We start from the raw sequence: 24485 nt of genomic DNA, 5'->3' as shown, positions 1-24485 counted from the left end.
TTATCGTATGGAGTGCAACAGGATGCTTAAATATAATATATTAATATAAATTACCTTCTTGATAGTGAAAAGAATAACAAGTTAGATACCTTACTGAAAACTTATAATTTAATAAGTACGATAAATTTTCCCACCAGAGTTCAAGGAAATTATGCTACAGCCATTGATAATATTTTCATCGATATTACTAGAAGGGAAAATTATTCTGTAAGGCCTATAATAAATGGATTGTCTGATCATGATGCACAATCCATAACATTTAAAACAATAAACATGAGAACATATGGTAAACAATTTAAAATGATAAGGAAAATAAACAAACACACAATCAATGACTCTTTAATTAAACTAAGTTATTAAACATGGGACTCAATATTTTCTAGTGATGATGTTAATACAATGTTTAACTCCTTTTTAGACACTTACTTGAAAATTTACTATTCCAGTTTTCCAAAAAAAAAAAAAAAACTAAAATTTCAAATGAAATAAGTGATTGGATTACTATAGGAATAAAAACATCCTGTAAACATAGAAGAGTACTCTAATGGCATGTAGAAACGGTAATAATTCATAATTAATAAACTATTATAAAAAAATACTGTAAAATTTCATCTAAGGTCATTAAGGAAGCTAAAAAACTAAAATATGATAACAAAATTCAAAATTCCAAAAGTAAAAATAAAACCAAATGGGATATAGTAAAATTAGAAACTAATAAGGGGCCAAATAATGAAAAAATAGGTACATTAAAGGTGGATGGAAAATGGATTAGAGAAAAGCAAGTAATTGCGGAAACCTTTAACAATTACTTTTTATCTGTAGCTGAAAGTAAAAATGCAAAAAATAAACAAAATAATACTAATATTAGTTACCTTCCAGACACTACTCCCATTCAGTATTTAATGAAAAATTTTATAAACCCCTTTCCACATATTAAATTTAAATCTTTATCAACTAAGGAAGTTGAAAATATAATTAAACCTCTCAAAGCAAAAAACTCTTATGGATATGATGAAATATTCACTAAAGTATTAAGAATGAGTTCCCTTTTCATTAGCTCTCCTTTGGCTCGCATATGCAGCATTTCATTATCACAAGGAATTTTCCCAGATCGTTTAAAATACTCAGAAATAAGACCATTGTTTAAAAAAGGTGATAAATCAAATATTTCCAACTATAGGCCTATATCACTTTTAACTTCGTTCTCTAAGGTACTAGAAAAAGCTATGAGCATTCAATTGATTGACCACTTAAATAACAATAACATTTTAGTGGAAGAACAATCTGGTTTTAGAACAAAATCTTCAACAGATGAGGTTATATACACATTAGTGAATGAAATCTGTAAGATCTTAAACAGCGAAAACTTAATAGGAGGCATTTTTTGTGACCTAGAAAAGGCCTTCGATTGTGTGTTGAAATTGGAGTTCTATGGGATAAAGTGTAAAGCTAAACTATGTCTTGAATCTTATTTCAGAAATAGCTATCAAAGGGTTTTAATTACAAATTAATTACAAATAATCTCAATGAATTTTCGACATGGGGCAAAATTAGACGTGGTGTCCTGCAAGGTTCAATTCTGGGTCCATTGTTAGTTCTCATTTATATAAACGATTTACCCAAAGCTATAAATGATAAAACTGTACCTATATTATTTGCAGATGACACTAGTTTGTTAGTTAAAAGTTCAAACTATGATGATCTCTGTGTAAACATAAATAATGCTTTTCATAGTATAAATGAATGGTTCAAAGTAAACCAACTTTCTATAAATTTTAACAAAACCCACTACATTCAATTTACAGCTAGAAATAAAAATCCTAAATCTGAAATAAAAATTGTATATGATAGAAAACAAATTATATCTATATCCAATATTAAATATCTTGGAATATTCAGTGATGACACAATGAGCTGGAAATACCACATTGAGTATATTAGTTCTAAACTAAGTGCAGTCTGCTACATAATAAGATCGCTTAAACCATACACGTCCATAAATACCTTAAAAATGGTTTATCACTCTTATTTTAGTTCTATTATAAATTATGGTTTACCCTTTTCGGGTAACTCACCCCAAAGTATAAAAATTTTTAGAATGCAAAAGAATATAATTAGAATTATGTTGGGATGCAGAAGGAGGGATTCATGCAGGAACTCATTTAGAGAATTAGAAATCTTACCACTGGCATCTCAGTGTATACTATCTCTTATGCTCTTTGTGATAAAAAATAGAAACAAATTCATAATAAATTAAGAGATTCATAGAATAAATACAAGACAGCAAAATAATCTATATCAGCCTCTTGTAAATTTGAGTAAATACCAAAAGGGAGTTTACTGTTTAGCAACAAAGGTCTATAATAATCTACCATAATATACGAGGCTCGTCCACAAAGTAAGTCTCCCTGGTGTCATTTACAGAAACAAAACACAATTTCATGGAAATATTTATTGCAACAGATACAGCAAGTGTTCAGCTATTTTTCAACATAATCGTCACCGGAATTGAGACATCTGTCATACCGTGGGACCAACTTTTGAATACCCGTGTCATAGAAGTCTGACGCCTGTCACTGTGTGACAACCATCTCCGCCTCTCTGTCATTCTCAAAATGCTGACGCTCACCAGACAGGAATTTCTTGAGGTGTAGGAAAAGATGGAAATCACTGGGAGTGAGGCCCGGGCTGTAGGGTGGACAATTAAACACCTCCCAGCTGAACTCCTGCAGGAGACTTGCTGTCCGTCGAGCCGTGTGCAGCCTAGCGTCATCGTGCAGGAAGACAATACCGGCACTAAGCATCCCGCGCCACTTGTTCTGAATGGCCCGTCGCAATTTCTGCAGTGTTTCACAGTAACGCTCAGCATTCACCGTCTCACCTCTGCTCAGGAAGTCGACGTGGAGAACGCCCCGTCTGCCCCAGAATACGGTGTACATCACTTTCCGTGCCGATGTCTGCTTGAATTTCGTCTTACAGGGAGATCCACTGTGATGCCAATGCATTGACTGCTGCTTGGTTTCTGGGGTAAGGTGTGCAATCCGTGTTTCATCACCTGTGATGATCCAGTCCAGAAACTCGTCACTGTCATCATGGTACCGCTGCAGAAAGGTCAATGCTGATTCCATGCGCTTTGTTTTGTGTTCTGGTGTCAGTTGCTTCGGCACCCACCTGGTGCACAATTTCCTGAACAACAGGTGCTCCGTGACAATTTCGTGCAAAAAGGAGCGGGAAATCTGCGGGACATGACTGCTGAGTTCCGCAATTGTGATGTGACGATTCACCATAATGCATTCCCACACAAGCTCCACCAGATCGTCAGTAATGATGGATGGCCGCCCACTGCGCGTCTCATCATGCACAATTTGTTGACCTGCCGAAAATTTTCTGCACCAGCAACTCACCATCTGCTTGCTCATGACGTTAGGCCCTAGACCCGGCACAGCTGACGATGAATTTCGATCGGCGCTATGCTCTGTGCATTCAAAAACTTTATCACTGACCGCACTTCACAGTCAGTGGGAGTTGGAATAAGAGCCTCCATCTTCAACAGCTGCAACGATGCTACTGTGGGAATGCGGGAAATTCCGTTTGTGCATGCGCCATGCTATGTCATTGCTCTATCACATACGTGCAGTCGCTTTGCACAATATAAGGTTTGCTAGCTGTGAGATGAGTGGAAAACTTACTTTGTGGATATGCTACGTATTAAGGACATATCAAGTGACACTAAGAGTTTTGAGGTAAACTTAAAACAATTTTTATATTTACATTCTACTTATTCTTTACAGGAATATTTTGGGTATAAATCTTTTTAAGGTGCAAGTAGTTGTCTTGCTTTACAATTAAAAGAAAACAAGGTTGTCAGTCTCTGTTCTGGTTTTTAGATGCTTATTTTAGATATACACAATTTTTATATTACTGTATACTAGTCTTTATTTCAATTTATTATATAATTAATGCATGTTATACAAAACTCATTAGACTTGCATAAAACTGTACAAATTGTATAAGGTTTGCCATTACTTTTACTACAGAATTAACTTATTTATTATATTGTAGATGTTTATCAGTATTTTATACAAATGTGCATGCTATTGGATGACAACTGTAATCCTTAGTTGTGACTGTAACAAGGACAATCTCCACATCCGCATGAGAATGTACTCTCGAAAGGATTTATGGAGGTGAATAAATGAAATGAAATGAAATATTGATAGCAAACTTAAATCTTCACCTCTACCAGCAATGCAAATTTGAGAACATGAAGAATACCAACTCCCCCTCCTTCCTTCACTCACAGCCCACATCAGCTGACCTCATGATCACCCTATCATTGAGTATAACAGAATAAGGGCCATAGGGGGCACTAAGAAATGAATTCTACAGCCCTGTCTATGTAGACAGAGGCCAAAAGGTCAACAAAGACCACATCTGAAGACATAAAGCAAACAGCACACAGTGAAACCCACATTTAAGGTTTCATTGGAGTAACTATTACATGGGGATTCCACTGTAGTGCAGCAATGGCACTCACCTATAGCAGCAATTATACCTATTACTCAGTTCTTAAAATTAACAACCCTATTTTTCAGCTCAGCCTGCAGAATAGAGAGAAACTGCTTGAACATGCATGTCAGTTTCTTGTTACTAAGAGTCCCTTGTATTTGCTGAGTTAATAAATGCCGCACTGATGGTCACGCTGTTAAACTGCTTAATACATCCTTCCTTTCTTTCTAAATGTTAAAAGGAATCACTCACCAAGCATAAGGCTCCGGAAAGGTGAATCTGAACCACTCATCAAATACTGGTGGATGTTTGGGGAGCAAAAATCGTTCAAATTTCTCTCGCTTTGCAGAATGGGAGTCTGATAGGTCTGTAACAGGTATAATGCACAAGATGAAGACACTGCAGGCCTTATGTAATGCAGGAATAAAGCACAGTCTCTGTGATGGAGCAGCATGAAATGCCACAGTATCTCATTCTTTAATATCCGGATATCAGTACAGTATAAACTGCGGCCTGTGGCACTGGAGAATCCAGAAAGCTCTGTTAACCAGAAACTGACTGTGAATATGATGATTAAAAGAGTGAAATATTGGCATCCTTGTCTTGTCCTTAAATGCATGCACATGTGGGTGAAAGCTTGAGCATAAGTAGTGATGAATAGGGAACAGTAGGGAAAACAGCACAGGATACCAAGTGATAAATTCAGTAGTTAGGTCTGTCCATGAGGTTGCTTTGTATATTAAGGGACACATTAGGTATAACGTTCTAATTTCCAGAAGACTGCGACATGTGGCAACCCTTCAGTCCTGGAGGTGCTGGATATTACAACATTTATTGGAGTTCCCTAACATTATATTAAACACTTACATGTTTTCTTTTTTTGCACCAGAAAATTATAATGGACAGAAGTACAATATCTAGTTATAATATGAACCCCAAAGCATATCATGACAGTAACTTTTCACAAGGAAAATACTGTCATGCATATTAGTGACTATATATGGGTTTTGGATTCAATGAGTGGATTTATTGCAACTTGTACATTCACAACTCGGGACTACAGGTAATACAGCACTATCACTAATCTACACATTTGACAGTTCACCATTCCACACACACAAGGATTCTCGGTCTTCGATAGTTGTATCATAGCAATGGATTTATCACAGTCTCAATGTAAATTCAAATCACATATAAAGTCATCTTTCACAGCCCAATGCCTTTCTTGCCATTATTCTGTGACTGCCATTTCTGAAGAATCACCTCAATTCAATTCCTCTGCTCTCAAGTTCATATCCTGGCAGGCTGGCATATTGAAACTCCACTCTCCACTCTCCGACTTCCATGCTATAGTGCTCTAAGCTGCTAAACACTTCTTTATAACCACTTGGCATGGACCATGCAAAAAACACATCCTATATTGTTATGGAGGACTGCTGCCTACCAGTGGACATCCTATTGTTCTGTGTTTGCTTCTGCAGAAATGTGTTCACCAAGTTGTTGCCTAGCAATAAGTATACACATCACATTGCTACCACCATTTCTCCTTTTCCAAGGGCTGTGCTTGTGATGTCTATGATTGTTCTCAACTCTTGCAGTGTTTACTCTCCAACAACTCCCGTTGCTCGCTCCTTAAGACCACACATCCCAAGTGGCTCCCTGATAGGGTGCCAGTCAATCCAGGTGTATCACCATAATGTTTGTCTTTCTTTTTCCAAATGGTATGGGGCAAAACTACCTGGAGTGGCCGGTGCTCCCACATTGCCAGTTCTTACTCCGTGTGCAGTCTATTTTCCACTTTGCAGGAGGCTGGCCCCTCCACGATATCCTGATGCTCATTTTTCACATCCTGACGAACAATCCAGCTGTTTGATTTTCAACCTCCAGTACAAGAGCTTTCCTGTAGATCCTGCCGGATGTCCTCTCACTTCCAAGATATAGCTCCTGTCTAGAGCCTTGGGTCATTATTCCATTTTTGCATTCTGGGCCCTTCCAACATCTCTTTTTGACCATTCATCCTCTCTGGGTTCCTTATGCAACATCATCCTTGTTCTGTCCCTTGGCCAGTGTAGCTTGCACTGTGCCACTTTAGCACAGCGGGTCATCCTTCTGTGGGTAGCAGACAAATTCTTCCAGGACCCACCATTGTCCTGGATCCATTCCTTCTGCTTTCTGTAGTGCCCTGCAGCCAGGTTCCAGCCCCTATGCCACTTCTTCATTGCTCCAAAAGATTTTCTGGATAGGTCTCTGTCATTTCTTGGCAGGCCGTCATCTCTTTTCACCAGGCTCTCATCCTTTCATAATGGGCATCTAATTTGGTCATCATCTTCTCGTGGTTAGCTTCTGTCTTGGCATGGTATGCATCCATAAGGGAGACAAGAGTAGCTTGAAGGGCCTCAAACTTCTCATTATTGGCTCTTATTTCAGCTTTCATTTCCTTGAGATTGGCGTCCAATTTTTTTTGGTTGGCATCCATTTTTGCTTGGATGACGTCCATCATTTGTTTCATCGTGTAGGCTGATGATACTACCAACCACTGGAGTCTTCAATCCACAGTTCAATCCAATCAATCAATAAATCTAATCCCACTTCTGGCAAAAATATATCATCTGTATGATTCTGGACTCAAAACTCAATTGTCCACTCTCGACTACTGTACTATACTGCTCTATGCTGCCAAACACTTCTTTATAACCACTTTGCACAGAACACACAAACACACAGCATCTATTGTTAAGGAGTGTTTACTGATCCATTGCCTACCAGTGGACATGCAACTGTTCTGCGCGTTTGCTTCTGCAGAAATGCGTTTACTAAGTCATTACCTAGCAATGAGTGTATACATCACAATATCAATAAAATCCACATTACATATCTCAGACTGATAAAAGCTCATAGTCTTTTAAGTTTCATGATATACCAAACAAAAATTTCACATAATATCCTATTTCCTTTTCCCTAGCAGTTACATTACGTTACATTACATTACATTGCATTCCATGGATCAAAAATTAGTCAAAATGACTGTAGGATGTGGAATATGTCATATAAATACAAAATATATGTACAGTCCCAATGGAGTTCTCACACAAGAGAAACCAAGAATATGCAGTGACTACACAAAAGGCTATTTAAAGATACATAAGTTATTTTCTAGACAATAGGTATTCATCAACAGAGTAGAATGAATGTGTATTTAAGTATTATTTCAGTGCTATTTTAAATCGTGCCTTCTCATTCATAAGACCTTTGAGATCAGATGGCAGGTTGTTAAGCAGTACTGTCAAATGCTGTATGCACAATTGATGGTGGTATAATAAACTACAGCCAACAATGAGCATTAGTGCAGTGTAAAAAGAATATTAAATCAAAGAGAATGGTTAGTTGACTATTATCACTAATTACCTAATAATCAATCTAATTATAAAAAAATATGTGCAAAATAAGACAAGAAACCATTCTGTCATGTTTCTGACAAGGTGTCTGACAATGGTGTAGCCAGCCAGTCGATCTGAAATGTATGCTGTCATTCCATTCAGCAAGACACTTTTATAAGAGCATAAATAATGCCTGTAATTCAGAACCAATGCAGAAAGTATTATCTATTATACAGAAGTATAAAACCTGCTCTAATATAAGGCAATCTACTCACGACTTGACAGATCTCTTAGCTGTTTATTATTTGTGTAAATCCCAGCTTCCTTGTATAGTCTTATAAGTATGTTACGGTATGCCACCAACTTGGGGACCCACTCAACAATACCGCACTCTTCATTCAATGGGACAACATGCTGAAATGGAACATGACAAAATGTATAAGGATTAGATCAACAGTGCTAAACAAATTTAACGTTTCTGTGACATTAGAGCAGCTCAAACACATAAAAAAGCAACTGCAGTAAAAGCTTCCTATGTTATGATAAAACAACTGTTAAATAAGCTGGGAAAAGCTAAAGACAGTTACTGTGAAAGTGTTAATCATCAGAATGTGACAGTAAGTGACTGCAATTATGGTCATAAATTTAACTATGACAGTGCTTTGCTTATTTACTGTAAGTAACTTAAGCACAACACTGTGATATTTAAAGTTACTATTTCCTAATGTGTTCATTTTGGAAATGGATTAATATTCTAAATGAACAGCACTTTCTAGTTTTTATATTATAACATGTTGCTCAAGTACTGACCTCATGCTTACCAAACTGACTGAATGGGTGGCGGTAATTCAGTTCCTTATAGCTGAAGTAAGATCATTTGAAATTGTGAACAAAAATATCTTCCAAATGATTAATGATCATATGATAGAAATTCTGCAAATTATCCACTGAAGAATCTGATTTAAATGTCTTCCATCACCATAAGTTTAATGCCTTATGATGCAAATCAAGAGGAAATGATATTATGCAGCACAAATATATCAATTTTGGCACTGACAATAAATAACCCTTATTACCTTTACAATATTATAAAAAATAATCAAGATATAAAAATAAGACTTTATATACAAGGTTTGTCCGGAAAGAAATGCAATTAAGTTCATAAAAAAATTTATTCAAGATATCATTATAAATATTTAAAATTCTTCAAAGTACTCCCCTTGGGCATCCACACACTTTTGCCAGTGACTTTTCCATGTACGGTACACATCCTGAAAGGCGTCGACGGGGACCTCGTTTAGAGCCTTTGTCACAGTGGTTTGGATCGCTTCAATGGTTCAATTGTGAAGCTGTGCTTGGCCAGAAACTCCTGGACGCACAGAGCGGTGTGACTGGGAGTGTTGCCGTGGTGCAGCTGCCACTTTCCACATGTGCAAATTGTCGGTAACGATGTTGTGCACAGTGGTTTTCAGAATACTGAGAGTCCTTGCTATCATCCGAACACTCATTCAACAATTGGTATTTAAAAGATCACAAACATGAGACACATTTTGTCACTTTTGCTGGTTGACGGCCATCCAGACCGGGGTTCATTCTCCACCTCTTCCTGGCCATTTTTAAACAACTTCAACCACCTGGAGACTTGAGAATAGGAGAGAGCAAAGTCCCCGTAGGCTTCCTGAATCATTTGGTGGGTGTCGGCGAGGCTTTTATTCAGTTTAGCACAGAACTTGATCACATAACATTGTTCAATAGTTTTCTCCATTGCGCGTCGTGACACAGGCACTAGCAGGAAGTTCACGGAAACAGCGATCCTGACGCTTCCAGAGCTCAGAGCAGACTGAGCTTGGAAGCGATATAAAGCTAAGAGTCCCCCCCCCCTTTCCCAGCCAGTCCGAACTCGCTGCGACCAGGAGGAGCAGCGGGAAAAAACAAATTGCATTACTTTCCGGACAAACCCTGTATTTCGCATACTTCTTCATTAACATATTAAAGAGTGAAGTAATATTGTATTAGTTCTACTAATATAGAAGTTTACATTGGGAAAGTTTTCTTCATATACATGTACTGCATGTATTCAAAGATTGGATATAAAACTTACATATGTCCTAATGTATAATCCCCGCTGTCTTGATTCAGGATCCTTTCTTAAATATCGATTTACCACATTGTTGAATTCCATGAAACGGAAATCTTTACGTAAATCATCCTAGAAATGTTACCAGTGGCATCATTAAAACATTTTTAACAGTATCAATTTACATAACATATAAAGAAATTTCCTTCAATATTATGTCTCCTATATTATCTGTATGTCAGAACAGAATCAATTTGTATCTCCTCTGTCATAAACACATGAAGAGCCTCCAGCTGATCACTGAACCACTATCTTCACCCAGAGAGATTATATATTATTTGGCATTACAGATGTAGAATGGGGATAACAAAAAAAAAAACGATTTGCTGAATAAATTATGTTGAAACACTGTTTTGAAATTTAGAAGATTCATGATTCATTGCATGAGTCTATTGGCTTCCAACATAATGGTCATGATCTGTGATTGCACATGCAACATTTCCAAATACAATGTCACACGTTTACTTATGGTTTTATTATACTGTGTACAAAAAAATATCCAGTTTAATACTACCATTATTTATATTTCAAAACATTTCAGACTGCAATCACATAACACCAAGAAATTTAAGTGTACTAACACACAAAAATTACCTTTGCTTTGCACATCATCATGTATTGGTTTCCATCCGAACCAATGAACGAAATACGTCGTGGCTTCTGTAGTGATGGCAAGACAGTGAGTTCATCACATATCTCCTTGATGAACACCTGCTTTCTGCACAAACATTCAAACATTCCCTTTTATGAGAGCTATCATTTACAAATCAAATGCAAGTTACAGCACTTTTCTTTTGGTTCATACTCAAAATACAACTCAACGGACATTGCACCTCAGAAGTAGATTCCTTAACCCCTGTAAGGTGTCCTGAGGTCAGCAAGGTCAAAAGACTGTTGGAGCACTGAATGGTGTGCACTTCTCACAAGACCAGTATCCACTCTTGGTCATGCCACAACTGGTGCACCATGCACTGCTCTTATTTATGAAAACATATGCCATGCTAAGGCTTGTTTCCCATCCAGATCAGTATATCTAACAAATCTGTAGAAACAGCCATTCATTAAGTATAGTGGGTTCAAAGAGGTCTCTCTGCCAGATCAGGACTTAACAAGCAAACACGGGCTACAGCTGTCAGACACACCTGCAGTCCTGCATGAAAGTCCACAAGCTTCCCTAAACAAAAGAAATTTGAAGGCAAAGTCACAGAAACTGTCTTCTAGGACACAATGAGTCAGTCACATCAACATCTAACTGGAACAAGCGTGGATGCTGAGTACTATAACTTTCTGTTAATCCATTCAGTAAATGGGACCATTACTATGGAAATAAGTTGTTCTTCAGGGAGACGATGTTTGTCTACATACAGCCTAAAGTTATCAATGCTTCTGAGGAAGTAGGCTGGGAAGCCTGGGAACACTCACATTAAAATTCTATCTAAACACTGAGTTTCATTTTTCTGACCTGCTGAAGGAGACAATGGGAGAAAGAAAACTGAACATCTACATTTATTTAGTGACTAGGCTACAGATTGGATATGGAGAAACTGGGTTCCAATTCCTGCCACAGACGGAGATTTTTCACTTCTCCATGGTGTGCAGACCAGCTCTGGGGGCCACCCAGGCTACTATTAAATGGATAAGAGCACTCCTTCCCCAGGGGCAAAGTATCTGGGAGATAAAACTGACCATTCATCTCCAAGTAGTACTGAGGTTAAGAATGTGTGGTAATATACTATCACTACCTCATAGGTCTCATATTCATATTCATATTCATATTTTTATTGGTTCCAGAAATCCACACTTTGCAATACAGCATCCAGATACAGAACAAGTCAAATTATTTGTATAAAAGTCAACAATACTATAATATTTAACTACATACCATATACCAACATACCATATAAAACTATATTAACCTTTATCGGAGGGGCCATTTAATTTCCGGTAGGGGCAGCTGGACGGAGTTTATTTAAATGCCCGCCCTTCTAGAGCAATGAAATTGTAAGCATGTTTCTAAAAATGGTGTGATTTCTACATTTTTATGATAAACGAACGAAATGAACGCTCCTTTAATGTAGAAAGAATATAGAATCAGATATTCTAATTTACAGATTTTAATATCTGTAAAAAATTTTTACACTGATTCCCAAAATAAAATTTCCCGAAATTCATACATTTTCTGCACCATGCGTTCTAGCAGTGCAATACATTTTCTGCACCATGCGTTTTAGCAGTGTAAGTCCTTGTGGCGACTTCACATTCAATGGTATCTCTTGTTGTAGCTTATTTATCGTATGGGACATGTCGCTATGCATGACTGTTTGCGTCTGAAATTCCTCGCTGCCTAATGTGTTAGATAAACACAGGAGTTAATTCTCGGAATATGGTGTTGCCAGATCGGTAATTCGTTCATTCATTGCAGTCAAACCATTGTGTTTGTAACGATTTTGAAACATCGCAATATAAGGTTAGCCACCCATGACATCATGAAGCAGATATTGGGTTCAGAGAAGTCGTGAATGAGATTTTTGTATGTGTGGGCTCGAGGTTAAGATTTATGGCTTCTTATCGTGGTCTAAGCACAGAGATTCACTGCTAGCACTGCTAGAGATCCGTATACACGACGACGTCGTATGGAAAATGCTGAAATGAGACACAGATTCGGACTGCTATTCAACCGATTCTGAATGTGGCGTGGAAGGTTGGTCTTCTGATGCCTGAAATTGAGAAAGAGCTGTTCAATGACACAGATTATGATAGGGGCGAGCAAAGTTGGAATTCTGATTCCGCGGACGACGGGTCATCACCTTCGTCGGCAACTTGGGGACCGCCAGACCAGTGTGGCTGGAGAGGTGTGAATAATTATTCCGGTGTAGCTGCGGGGATAAATATCACTGCAGCTCGACATCACTGGCCTGCTTCCTCTAAATCGCAACTGAGGTGTCGTGTGTGCTTTTCGCGTGGGAAGCGGTCTAGCGTTCGTACGAAGTGCGTGAGCTGCGACGTCGGACTCTGCATTTCGGAATTTTTTCGGCAGTACCATACGAAGGCCACATTACCATAGATGATGCAGGGGGGAAGGCTGTTTCCTCATGAAGATGGTGAACATATATCACGTAAGTAGAGCAGAAATTTAATTTAAAAAAAATCTTTACACGCATGCAATGCGCGAAATCATATGAGGTCGTTCGGCCATATGACGTCGGTAGATTACATTAGATCACACAGGAGGGAAGGCTGTCACCTTATAAAAGTTGTGACCAAAAATTATGTAAATAGAAGAACAATTTACATTTTAAATTTAATTTAAAAAAAATCTTTACACGCGTGGAATGCGCGACATCATATGATGTCGTTCTTAAATTTGTCCTTACTTTTAACGTCATATGACGTCCCTAGATTACATTAGATCATGCAGGAACGAAGGCTGTCTCCTTATAAAGGTGGTGACCAAAAATCATGTAAATAGAACAACAATTTATATTTTTAATATAATATTAAAAAAACCTCACACGCGTGGAATCCGCGACATCATATGATGACGTTCGGCCAGCTGCCCTAACTTTTAACATCATATGATGACGTTCGTCCGATAAAGATTAAAAATTTATCACAACATAAATTCCCCAACAGAGTAACCAATTCAATCAATTTCACATCAATCAATCAATCAATCAACCAATCCATTCTTCCTTCCTCGTCAAATCACTGTCATAGGAAAGCGTTCCACACACATTAAACATACAATAGTTCAATTTCTATAATTAAAAATAAATACCCCCCTTTCACAAACATACCATCTTTAATTTAACATATTGTCACGTATTGGGCGTATAACGCGACAAATAAGCTCACGCCATTCTCAAATTCCGTAGAACATTTATTGTCCTTCACGCTTACACAATCATTTACACCCGCAGTGTTGCAATCACTGCTTACAATATTCCGGCGATGTTGTCTCCTTAGACGGCTCGATGAAGACTGATCCGAGACTGACTGGCTTCGTTGGCGGTGTATAGCAGACTCCTTTCTGCAGCGGATATTCCAGGGCTTTCTTCTTCGAAGCCTGTTCCGAGACTCTCCTTCGGAGGCTTGATCACGTCTGGCTTCTTGGCTGTCTAATCCGAGACTGACTGGCTTCGTGTCGAAGCTGGGCTATTTATCCTTGGCCGCTGCTAGGTAACGAACCCTCTGTTATAGCGGTGGAGACATTGCATTGTTGGCTCCGCGTTTCCTACGCAATAACCCATTGTTATCGCGTTGTCTCTGTGGGAACCTTTGCGTATTCGTCGTAACCGTGGAGATTCCTGTTAGAACTACAGTAGAGCAATTGTTGTCTATTATGCAACGGTCTATTCTGGCGTTTCCATAGAAGTGACTTCTGGATTGCCGACACGTTACAATATATTCCTCTACAGAATAAAACATATGTTGTACCAAATATGACCTCATTACTTTTTTAAACTGTCTCATTTTTTCTAGCTCCCTGATTTTATTTGGTATTTTACTGTATAATTTTATTCCCATGTTCAGTACTCCTTTCTTATAGGCATTTGTTCTGCAAAACTGAGCATGGAGATTTAACTTCTGGCACGTACTGTGATTATGAACTATGTTATTTTGTTCTGACTTTTCTAAATGTAGTTTAACATGGCATATTATTCCAAATATATACATACAGGGTAGGGGAAGTAAGTTTAAATCCTTAAAAAGTTGTCTACATGATGCTAATCTACTCACACCACTATTTATTCTAACAATTCGTTTCTGTAATTTAAATATAATTTTACTTTTTGGGTCGCTACCCCAGAAAATTAAACCATTCAAATAAGCATGGAAGTGAGCAAAGTAAATACTCCTTATAACCTGTCTGCTTGTTACATCCATAAGACATTTTATCATGTAATAGACTTTATGAAGTTCGCCACTTAACCCATAACACATTAAGTTTGTACAATACAGAGTTACCTGAAGCGCCATTATCAAAAAACCTAACCCTGCTTCAGACAAAGGTTTACTTAAATTTGAGATGGCAAAGCTACACAAATACCTGCACACAGTCAATATAAAATACATTAACCAGTGGACTTACGCTGGAAATGGGTCATGGCCAATTATTCTGTTTTCATCAGTGGGCAGTTGAATGACTGTGAACTGCTGGCATGGCATCATAATGTCACTGAAATCTGGTGATTTTAGAAGACGAGGAAGTGAGCTAACTAAAGTACTCACTGTAATGTTTCTGACATCCTGTAAAACAATATAAGAATTCAAATGCTTTTAAAACTATTATACACAGAATACAGCAGTAAGACTGACAATGTAATGCCTGTTTCTTCTCAGTGACCCAGTGAGCGCTGCTATCAGTTTATTATATTTCTCTGTGTTCAGTTGGCCCTATCTTGCTACCTATTCCATTTGACATCTGTCATCAGATATTTCCTGTCTATCAATCTGATCCCTTCCTTATATTCTGGAACAAGAGCTGTGTGTTGGGCTGAAAAGGCTCAACCCTCTCTGGGTTCAATGTCCAGCACAGAGACATATGAAATTTGGTTCCAGCCTTGCTGTTTGATTTATGTAAACTTAAAAATTATGTTTGGATCCTGTACAATGGGCTATTGAGGCAAGCAATCTTCAATGAGTACTAGTGAAGGCTACTGGTAACATTTGGGCCTTTATGAAAAGTAATGAGGCATTTGATCTGCATTCAATATTATTACATATTTGTGCACATGTGTGCTCATGAACATCAATCTTGCTGGCTGGAATGTGTTTGAGAACTAGTTGGCCATGATTCACTTGGTATTTATCAGTAATATGTTCATGTAAAAGGTAAATATCTGTGTTTGTTAGTATGAAACAGAAAATATGTTGCCACATGTGGCACTCTTGCATTACACGTGTTCACAGTTCTGCTAAGAGCCAGTCTGGAGCAGCTGAAGTGCTACCCTTCACAAAGCTGCAGTCATTGACCATTTCTATTTAAACTGGTTTCTCCAGCTGTAAATCCTGGAACATGTACTCTGATACTCATCTGCCTTTTTTGTGCTGTTTGTTCATATTTATCTTTGGCATAATCTTCAAGTGTGTCAAATTATTGTTCAAGTGTTTTTCATATTAAATATCTTTAAGGTATGCATCCTGTTGTGTGTCATTTACAAAAAGATATAATTTGGGACAGTCGCACAACAAATAATCAGAAAGAAACAAAATAGACACTACTGTGACAACATTCTTTTTATTCGTTGTTGGTGATAAGGCTACATGTTTCAACCCTTCTTATGGGTCATCTTCGGGCATACATGAGTGCAGAGAGAACAGCTATAGCACAGCAATAACAGTCATGATGAAGAACTGCATATATACATAACACCATATTCAAACATCCCAGACCATGTATAAACAAACCAAACGGGATACCCTGAACAACATATTCAGCCTTCACATGTTTAATAATGTCAGAAGCCAACACGACCTATATTCTGAAGAAATATCCCAGCAAGCAGTTACCCCACATCAAAATATCACTACCACAGTGGAACAACAAACAACACACATATGATATGTAGCAGGCTCAAGGCTTAAATGGAGTTTGTAATATTGGCTATAAATATCTTAATAAAGCAAAAAAGTACAGGAATCCCTGTAACAGGCCGTGGAGGCCCATAGGGTTGTGAGATGTTGAGGTTCCCACATTTTCTAGACAATTGGCTCATAGATGGAGGCGAGGTTGTCAGACTTACATGGCGGCCGCCCTTCACAACCAAGAATATTCCTGGTATTCATTTCTGTTACAGGATGATTCAACCCCAGGGCCATAGTGCGGCTGGAAGGATTAGGTCAATTGAAAAAAATCCAATGACCTCATCAGGACCTGAACCTGCAACTTTCCAGCTTGCAGCATAGTGCCTGAACCAACTACGCTACTGTGTGCCCCATAAATACCTTAATAGCCATTCTAATTATAATTTTAATTGTAACTGTAATTTTAATTTTTACCCATTTAATATCAAGTTTGTCTAGTTTTAACTATATTTAAACCACATTTTAAAATTAAGATTTAACTGTCAGTATAGAATAATCATACAGACACAATATGAATTTGTTTGATTAACGATGCAACTCAGAAGCTAAATAGTATTTGTGTACACCTGAAGATGACCCAAGAAAAGGGTTGAAACATGTAGCATTACCACCTACAACGAATAAAAAAGAAATGTTAATGCGGTAGTGTCTATTTTGTTCCTTTCTGATTATTTGTTGTGCAACTGCCCCAAATTATATCTTTTCGCATATTATACATGTTTTGTTATGGCATAACAGCAGAGTTCCTTGCCTACCGGAAGTGGCCAAACTTGTAAATCAGACGTATGTTCCTGTTTAGGCACCATATCCAACTTGGGAGCATGGAACATGCAACTGAATCAGAGATGACAAAGCAGCCCATTTGTTTTGTATAAACGTTAAGCAAATGGTGCTTCTTCCTCCACGAGGGAAGACCGACTGAATCGTCTGTTCAAGAACAGCAAGGACAGGTTACAGGTTCTCCTTGAGCAGATTATAAGCCTCTTATACAATCCTTGAAGGAAAGGAAGAACTTTCGCTCCGTGGATACATCAGTTACTTTCTCCTGAAATAATACTCCTCTCTTCTGTACTCAAAGTTCAGTGGCCCCAAAAGGGCAGTTTTTCCTCACACTTCCACTTCTCCTGAAAATATCGTGTCCCTGGGCAGGGTTCTCCTTTCGCACCATTCCATTTCCCACCCATGATGAAAAATTGGGTGTGTTCTTTACAAAACCTCAAAATTACAAAACTGTTAAAACTTACAGCTCCAATGGGTTTCTCAGTCAATTCAATAAGCTTCTCTGTCAGCCGAGTGAAGTCATTTAAAAGCTTCATATTCTTCGTGTTTCTGAATATGGGATCATTAAGCACATCTTCACACCTCTTGGCCCGAAACATGGACGAGGACTGCAAAAATAATTTTAAGGTCACAACTGCATAAATAAACATCATTAATATCAACCATTTAAAATGTCATACAATGTGTGGAATAATATTTTCACAAGGGTTAACCACTCTGTGTAACCCAATTACATTACATGCATATAGAATCACTTCATTATTTCACTTCCTAAAAATGTTTTTTTTTTCTATTCTGACATCAATTATCTTAGAAGAGACATGACACTGGTAAACTCATTTATAATGAGGGATATGATAATACATGATGCAGTATACCACTGTGTTCAAAATTATGTACATCTGAAACAAATATTATGTAAAACATTATTTCAGATCACTGCCTTTAAATTCGTTTTTGCATGCACAACTGTTCAGTTAATATTTTCTTTAAGTTTAAAATTATGCCAAAGAAAGTTCAACATATATTGACATAAAACTATACAAATTATACAATACTAAGTTGAAAAGTTTTGATAACTGCAAAGTGCAAGAATTACTTTTTCAGATGAATATGACATTAAGATAAGAATTTGGGAAAAAATTTATAGACTCACATAAGAATGAAAATTTGTTCCAGTAGACCATTTTTTTCTCTATAATAATGTATAACAATCATCATCTTTTCAGGGTGCTACCACATTTATCCAAATGGAAGGTGATTCTGAATGTAAGATGACCTCACATTAAGAAAAATGTCAGCACAGAATAGGCAATTTTATTTATTTATTTCATACTACTCCTATAAACATGTGAAGGAAACTATGCTAGAAAACCTGTTGCACAATTTATTGAGTTAGTTTCCTCTCGAAGACAATAGCCTTCATTCAGCCTCACCATTCCTACCATCTATCTCAGCTTCAGTGTCTCACAGTTCCCATCTTCTGTCTCACATTCTCATGTTCACTTCCAACATTCCCAACATCAGCCTCATCTTTCCTTCTACCCATTTCATTAGATATACAACATTTTCCAAACATTCTGACTACTACTTCTGGAGAAATTGTTCCCATGATCTCATCCACTGGCACAACAGTTCCATATTGAGCCTCTATACTGCCATGGTGATGCCAGAATATGCCTGCCAAGAACCATTCAGAATACAATTGTTTCAAATGGTCCTTAAAAGGCTTATTTATTAGAACATGTAGTTAATGGAATTACCTTTTTAGGTATGACCACGAGGTCACTATTCCTGCAGGAATCAGATCTGATATTCAGTGTTAAATGCCCTTTAAAAACTTCTAACACAAACACTCCTTGTTTTCTTAACAATACTCTTGGTCTCCTGTTCCAGACAACATGTAACCAGTACCCCATATGTTCATTTAGTTATCCATCTATTAGTCTGATACCTGATCATTCATCCTACAGGTAGCTGCACTTTAGGCATGGATTTTCAATACATTATCACATACGGCAGTAGCGGCATGGTCTCCCAACTTTGTGAACATTACTTATAACGTTCTTATTGGGTACATCCTGTTGCGTTATTATATACAATTCTTTATTGGGATTCATCGTAACACAACAACGAAACGGTCTAGGTCAACATCACCTTAGCTATATGTTTTGGCTTTTAAAGCCATCATCAGGCAAATACATGGTTACTGTACTCACACATTATTGAACTGCATTTCAATGCGAGTGTAGAGCTGGATACCTGACAGCTATGTTACACTATAATAATACAAGGTATAAAAATACAATAAAATTATAAAATTATTATAAGACAAAAGTTATGCAATAAAATATAGTTAAAAACTATTCATGTATTGTTTGCAATCTGTATTCCCAACAGGATGGACAAAATACACTGTAAAATGAGACACCGGCCAAACAATTAATACCAAATAATACTACACCAATACCACGGGCCTCCAAGCAGTTAGCTATACAGGTACAAGTCATGAATATACCGCCACATGGCCGCTGGAATATAACAACAAGATTGCAACAACTGACTTCATAATATGAAATATCAGATGAAGAGTTCTTAACCATATTTTATTGTATAACTTTCATTTTATCATAATTTTATAATTTTACTGTATTTTTATACCTTGTATTATTATAGTGTAACTTAGTTGTCAAGTATCCAGCTCTGCTGTCACATTGAAATACAATTCAACAATGTGTGAGTGCAGTAACCATGTATTGGCATGATGATGGCTTTAAGTAGCTAAGGTGATGCTGACCTAGACCATTTCATTGTTGTGTTACGACGGATCCCAATAGAGAATTACTTTGCCATGGTATGCCGGAACCCATGGAAAAGACAGACCAGGGGCGATTTTGCAAAAGGAGCCCCTGAAGGACCCCCAGTTGAGAAGAAACAATGGATGGGCCTGAAATGCAACACTGGGATAAAGGACCTCGGCACAAGATGGCAGATATGTCTTGGGAAGGAGACAACATCTAGCAGGATCTTCAGGAAGACTGTAGAGCTGGAGATCACAGAGCAAACAGTCAGGACTTCTATTAGACTGACTTAAATGAATGTCAGGACATTGTGGAGGGGTCAGCCGCTTCTGATATGAAAGAAGAGACCACAATTGATCACGCTACAAACTTAGTGGACCATCTACATGACAGACTGGCCAACTGTGTGGGCTCTCACAAGGGAGACAAAATGTGGCTCTATCATCCAACCTGCATGAGGGGGCAATTGCCCAAGCTCCAATACTCATGAGAGGGCCTGTACAAGGTAGTAATCCAGATAAATGATGTAACATACAGGATCCAGAAGAAGTCTAGATCAAGGATGATTGTGGTTTACCTGGTCTGACTGGCATCTTATCACTGGGGTGAGCTCCCTTAAGGAGGGTACAACAGAGCAGTTGGAGAGTAATTTCTGTGAGAACTGAGCCACAGGGGAAAAAGGTGAGAATGATTACAGACATCACAAGCACAGCCCTCAAAAAAGAAGAAACAGTGGTACACCTGTAGGCTATTCAGGACAAATAGCCTTAAGGAGGTGGCAACGTAGCGTGTAAACCTGTTACTGGGTAACAACCTGGAAACAAACAATGAAACAATATCCACTTCTAGACAACAGATTATTAATAAGGAAGTATATACAGCCGTTACAGAGTAGCACCTTCACAAACAGATATGTTCTCATGGAAACGACTGGAGTACAACAATGAACGGTGTTTTCTACCCAGTCCATGCCAAGATGTTGTAGGGAAGGGACATGTTTAGAAATTTGTCAGTAGTACAGAGAGTCATGGAATATTTGTCGGACAGTAACAAAGTCAGCTAGAAAGCTGAAGAATCTCCACTGTTAGAAGTGAAGAAGTTAGGAAATGACTGGGGAAGACACGGCAGACTGAAAAGACTTAGCATGCACTGTAATAATTCATAAAGTGTGGAGATCAGCAATGTTGCTATAATTAAGTGTACTCACAAGTGGTGTCATAAAGTGGTCAATAAATCCAATCTCCAATCAAAGTCCCATCTACAGTCACTCATACACGTAACAATAGGATATTCTTAACCATACTGCCTGCTCTGATTTGAAATTGAAGATACGTGGGGGGACCCAAAGATAACCGGAAACGACCTGTTGCACGCGCATGCTTTGTAGTTACGAGTTGTGCTGCTAGGTGGTGTTGGCTGGGGGTCTCCCGCGACTGTTAGTGAGCTGGCNTTTTCAACTTGTCAAAATTATTTTATATATATGCACCCATAACTCTTGCTTGCCACAGAAGTTGCTAGAATAACTTACCTTGTACACAGGCATTAACATCCACAATGACTGCTGAGGGTACACCAACAGCATGTATGCTATGATGGTCTTCAGGTGTTTGAAAACATCTGGATGTGGGTGGCAAATTCGTGACACCAGTTGTGAAAATGCTGTAAGGAACATGTATGGTGGCAGATCTTCTATCAACTGATCTGGAAGCAATAAAGCAGTGCTAGTGTACTATCAAAGTAAGCTTCAAGTAACAGTTCATGCAAGAGACACACATGTTTTTCCCTTTCCTATAACAAACTTACTGTTGCTGTCATTCATATTAGAATCCCTTGTTTTTACATTTAGAAATATATGATGGGAATTCATAATGTTTTAATTATCACCATGAGAAAATCATAATTCAAAAATATCGTTTTATGTAGGAGATAGTCCATTTCCTGAGCTGGCTGAACAGTCAAATTTCCCGGAACTAAGTGGACAAAGGGAACCACCGGAAGGGGCAGAAGCAGAATGGTGACGTCAGTTGAGAAAGTGGAGGCTCGTGTCGTGATACGGTTCCTGCATTTGCAAGGGANGATCCATCACCAGATGACCACTGTGTATCAGGAAGGTGTACCATCATGACAGTGGACAGGTGGAAGAGGTGCTTTCATTGTGGACAGACAAACCTCGACGATAAACCCTGAAGTGAAAGGCCATCTCTCTCTGAGGAACTGGGAATTGTGGCATAGGTGGAAGCTTTGATCCTATCTGATAGGTACATAACTATCAAAGCTATTGTTCATGAGGTCCGCATTAGCAATGGGTCAGTTGTCAACATCATGCTGAGTTACACATGACAAAGGTCGCTGCATGTTGAGTGCCATGATTGTTAACACCAGTTCAAAAACAGCAATGGATGGATGTGGCAAAGGACTTTTGCAGATGTGCCAAGACGAAGAGTTGGAATTTTTTGACCGCCTGATCACAATGGATGAATGTTGGGTCTATCGTTATGACCCCAAAACAAAGGAAATGAGCAAGCAGTGGAAACATGCAGACTCACTGCCACCAAAGAAGGCCAAATCCCAGCCGTCGTCAGGAAAGGTGATGTTGAGCATTTTCTGGGATTGGCGGGATGTCATCATGACCGACAACACATAAAGGGGCATCACCATCACTGATGAGTTCTACTGGAACCTTCTGAGAAAATTACAGGAGGAAATCAAAGAAAAGTGACAATGAATGCTGGGAAAAGGTGTGTGACTTCTTCATGACTACGCACCGATTCATGCTGCTCATGTTATGACGACACTTGCTGTGAGTTTGGGATATGAAATTCTCTCCCCTCCACCATATTCACCAGACCTTGGAACAAGCAACTTCTTCCTCTTTCCATGACTAAAGAAGCCACTTTGGGGTAAGAAATTCCAAGATTATGATGATGTCATTTCTGCAGTGGAGGACTTCCTAAACAGTCAAAATGAGACCTTCTATGATCAAGGTATCCGGCAGCTAATGCATCGTTGGGGAAAATGTGTGGCCTTGCATTGTGTGGCATATGTAGAGAAGGACTATATCACATAGAATTTCTTGCACCTGTGCACCTGTTTCTTCTTAGTGATAATTAAAATTTTACGACTTCCCCACGTATATGAGATTTAAGGTCGTAGTGGCAGTGACTATGAGGACAATTTTCTTCTAGGAAGTGATACCATGTAGTCTGATAGAGAACCGTACGTCAGCATCCTGTTGCATCACTAGTACATGATAATCTTCAGTGGATAAGTGTTTCCACCATCCAAATGCAACATTTTTATTCTTGCCTTCTATCCTAGAACACTCTTCTAGAACATGTTTTGGCCTCATATGGCTGTCATAAATCTCACTGAAATTCTTGTGCCATCACTTTAACTTAGTAGCATGTGAAATGCATTGTTACTTTCAACAAAAACCCTATAAAATTCATAACATGACCTGCATGGGTTAACAATGAACAAGCAATAAGACTAAAATTACAACTATAAATGGAAAAAATACACCATGAAGGAACATGCAGTCTCCATCTTTAGCATAAAAGTGAGCCATGAAAGCCAATAAGGGGGAGAAACAGTTAGGGCCCTACGCAGAAAAAAGGAAACTGTGTAGCCTAAAAAGTGGTAACTACTTCAAGATAGGATATCTTGAAGAGGTAACTATGACTGAGGATGACACTTTTTTTTATCCGCATGCAGTTTTTACATATCCTTCATATCTGCAGAGCTGTATGTGGATTTACACCTTCTGTCTACAGATTTCTGACACAGAATTAGATGACAAAGAATTGCCGACCAACGAATTTTTAAATCCTCTACCTATCCAGGTATAATTATCTACTAACCCTGTTTCATAACCTTGGACAGGTACGACATAACTGGCTGAATATTGGGTTATACAATTTTCTGCATCTCTCCTGCAGAACATTATCCAGTACACAATTAGAAACAAGGAATATACACAGATCTCTAAATTACAAGTATATACAGCATGCTTACCAATAATCCTGGTCATCTTGTCCAAGCTTGTCTTCATGCCTGTCATTTCATCTGGCTTTCCCCTTGTTTTGTCCCTATCCTTCTCCATCTCAGAAAGACTTGTTCCAAAATCCAGCCATATACTCAGCATACGTGGCATTGATTGGTAGATGTAGCTGCAACCATAGCGTAATGACTTTCCATAGGAATTTACCATATTTACCTGAATCTCCCTGTAAAAAATTGATTCCACTAACATGAGATATGGTACAATCACACCACAAGCATAATAAAGCTGTT

The 24485-nt window shown here is 38.2% G+C and overlaps 1 protein-coding gene across 3 annotated transcripts in view; it reads right to left on the bottom strand.

The window, feature by feature from the left end:
• Positions 1-4728: 4728 nt before the first annotated feature.
• LOC111872759 (serine/threonine-protein kinase atr) overlaps positions 4729-24485 on the bottom strand; it is a 24904-nt gene continuing 5147 nt past the window's right edge. Inside the window, exons 2-9 of one of the 3 annotated variants that reach the window (XM_023866925.2) lie at positions 24207-24418; positions 21721-21893; positions 17856-17999; positions 15116-15273; positions 10618-10741; positions 9988-10095; positions 8162-8300; positions 4729-4876 (exon numbers count right to left, since the gene is read on the bottom strand). In XM_023866925.2, the coding sequence (XP_023722693.1) occupies positions 4758-4876; positions 8162-8300; positions 9988-10095; positions 10618-10741; positions 15116-15273; positions 17856-17999; positions 21721-21893; positions 24207-24418 (1177 nt within the window). In that variant the 3' untranslated portion in view covers positions 4729-4757. The remainder of the gene's footprint in view (positions 4877-8161; positions 8301-9987; positions 10096-10617; positions 10742-15115; positions 15274-17855; positions 18000-21720; positions 21894-24206; positions 24419-24485) is intronic. The other 2 variants (XM_033754827.1, XM_023866927.2) reach the window with 2 other exon arrangements.

The sequence above is a fragment of the Cryptotermes secundus genome, unplaced genomic scaffold (assembly GCF_002891405.2).
Source record: "Cryptotermes secundus unplaced genomic scaffold, Csec_1.0 scaffold3997, whole genome shotgun sequence".
NCBI lineage: Eukaryota > Metazoa > Arthropoda > Insecta > Blattodea > Kalotermitidae > Cryptotermes > Cryptotermes secundus.
This window is presented reverse-complemented; position numbering and strand designations above follow the sequence as displayed.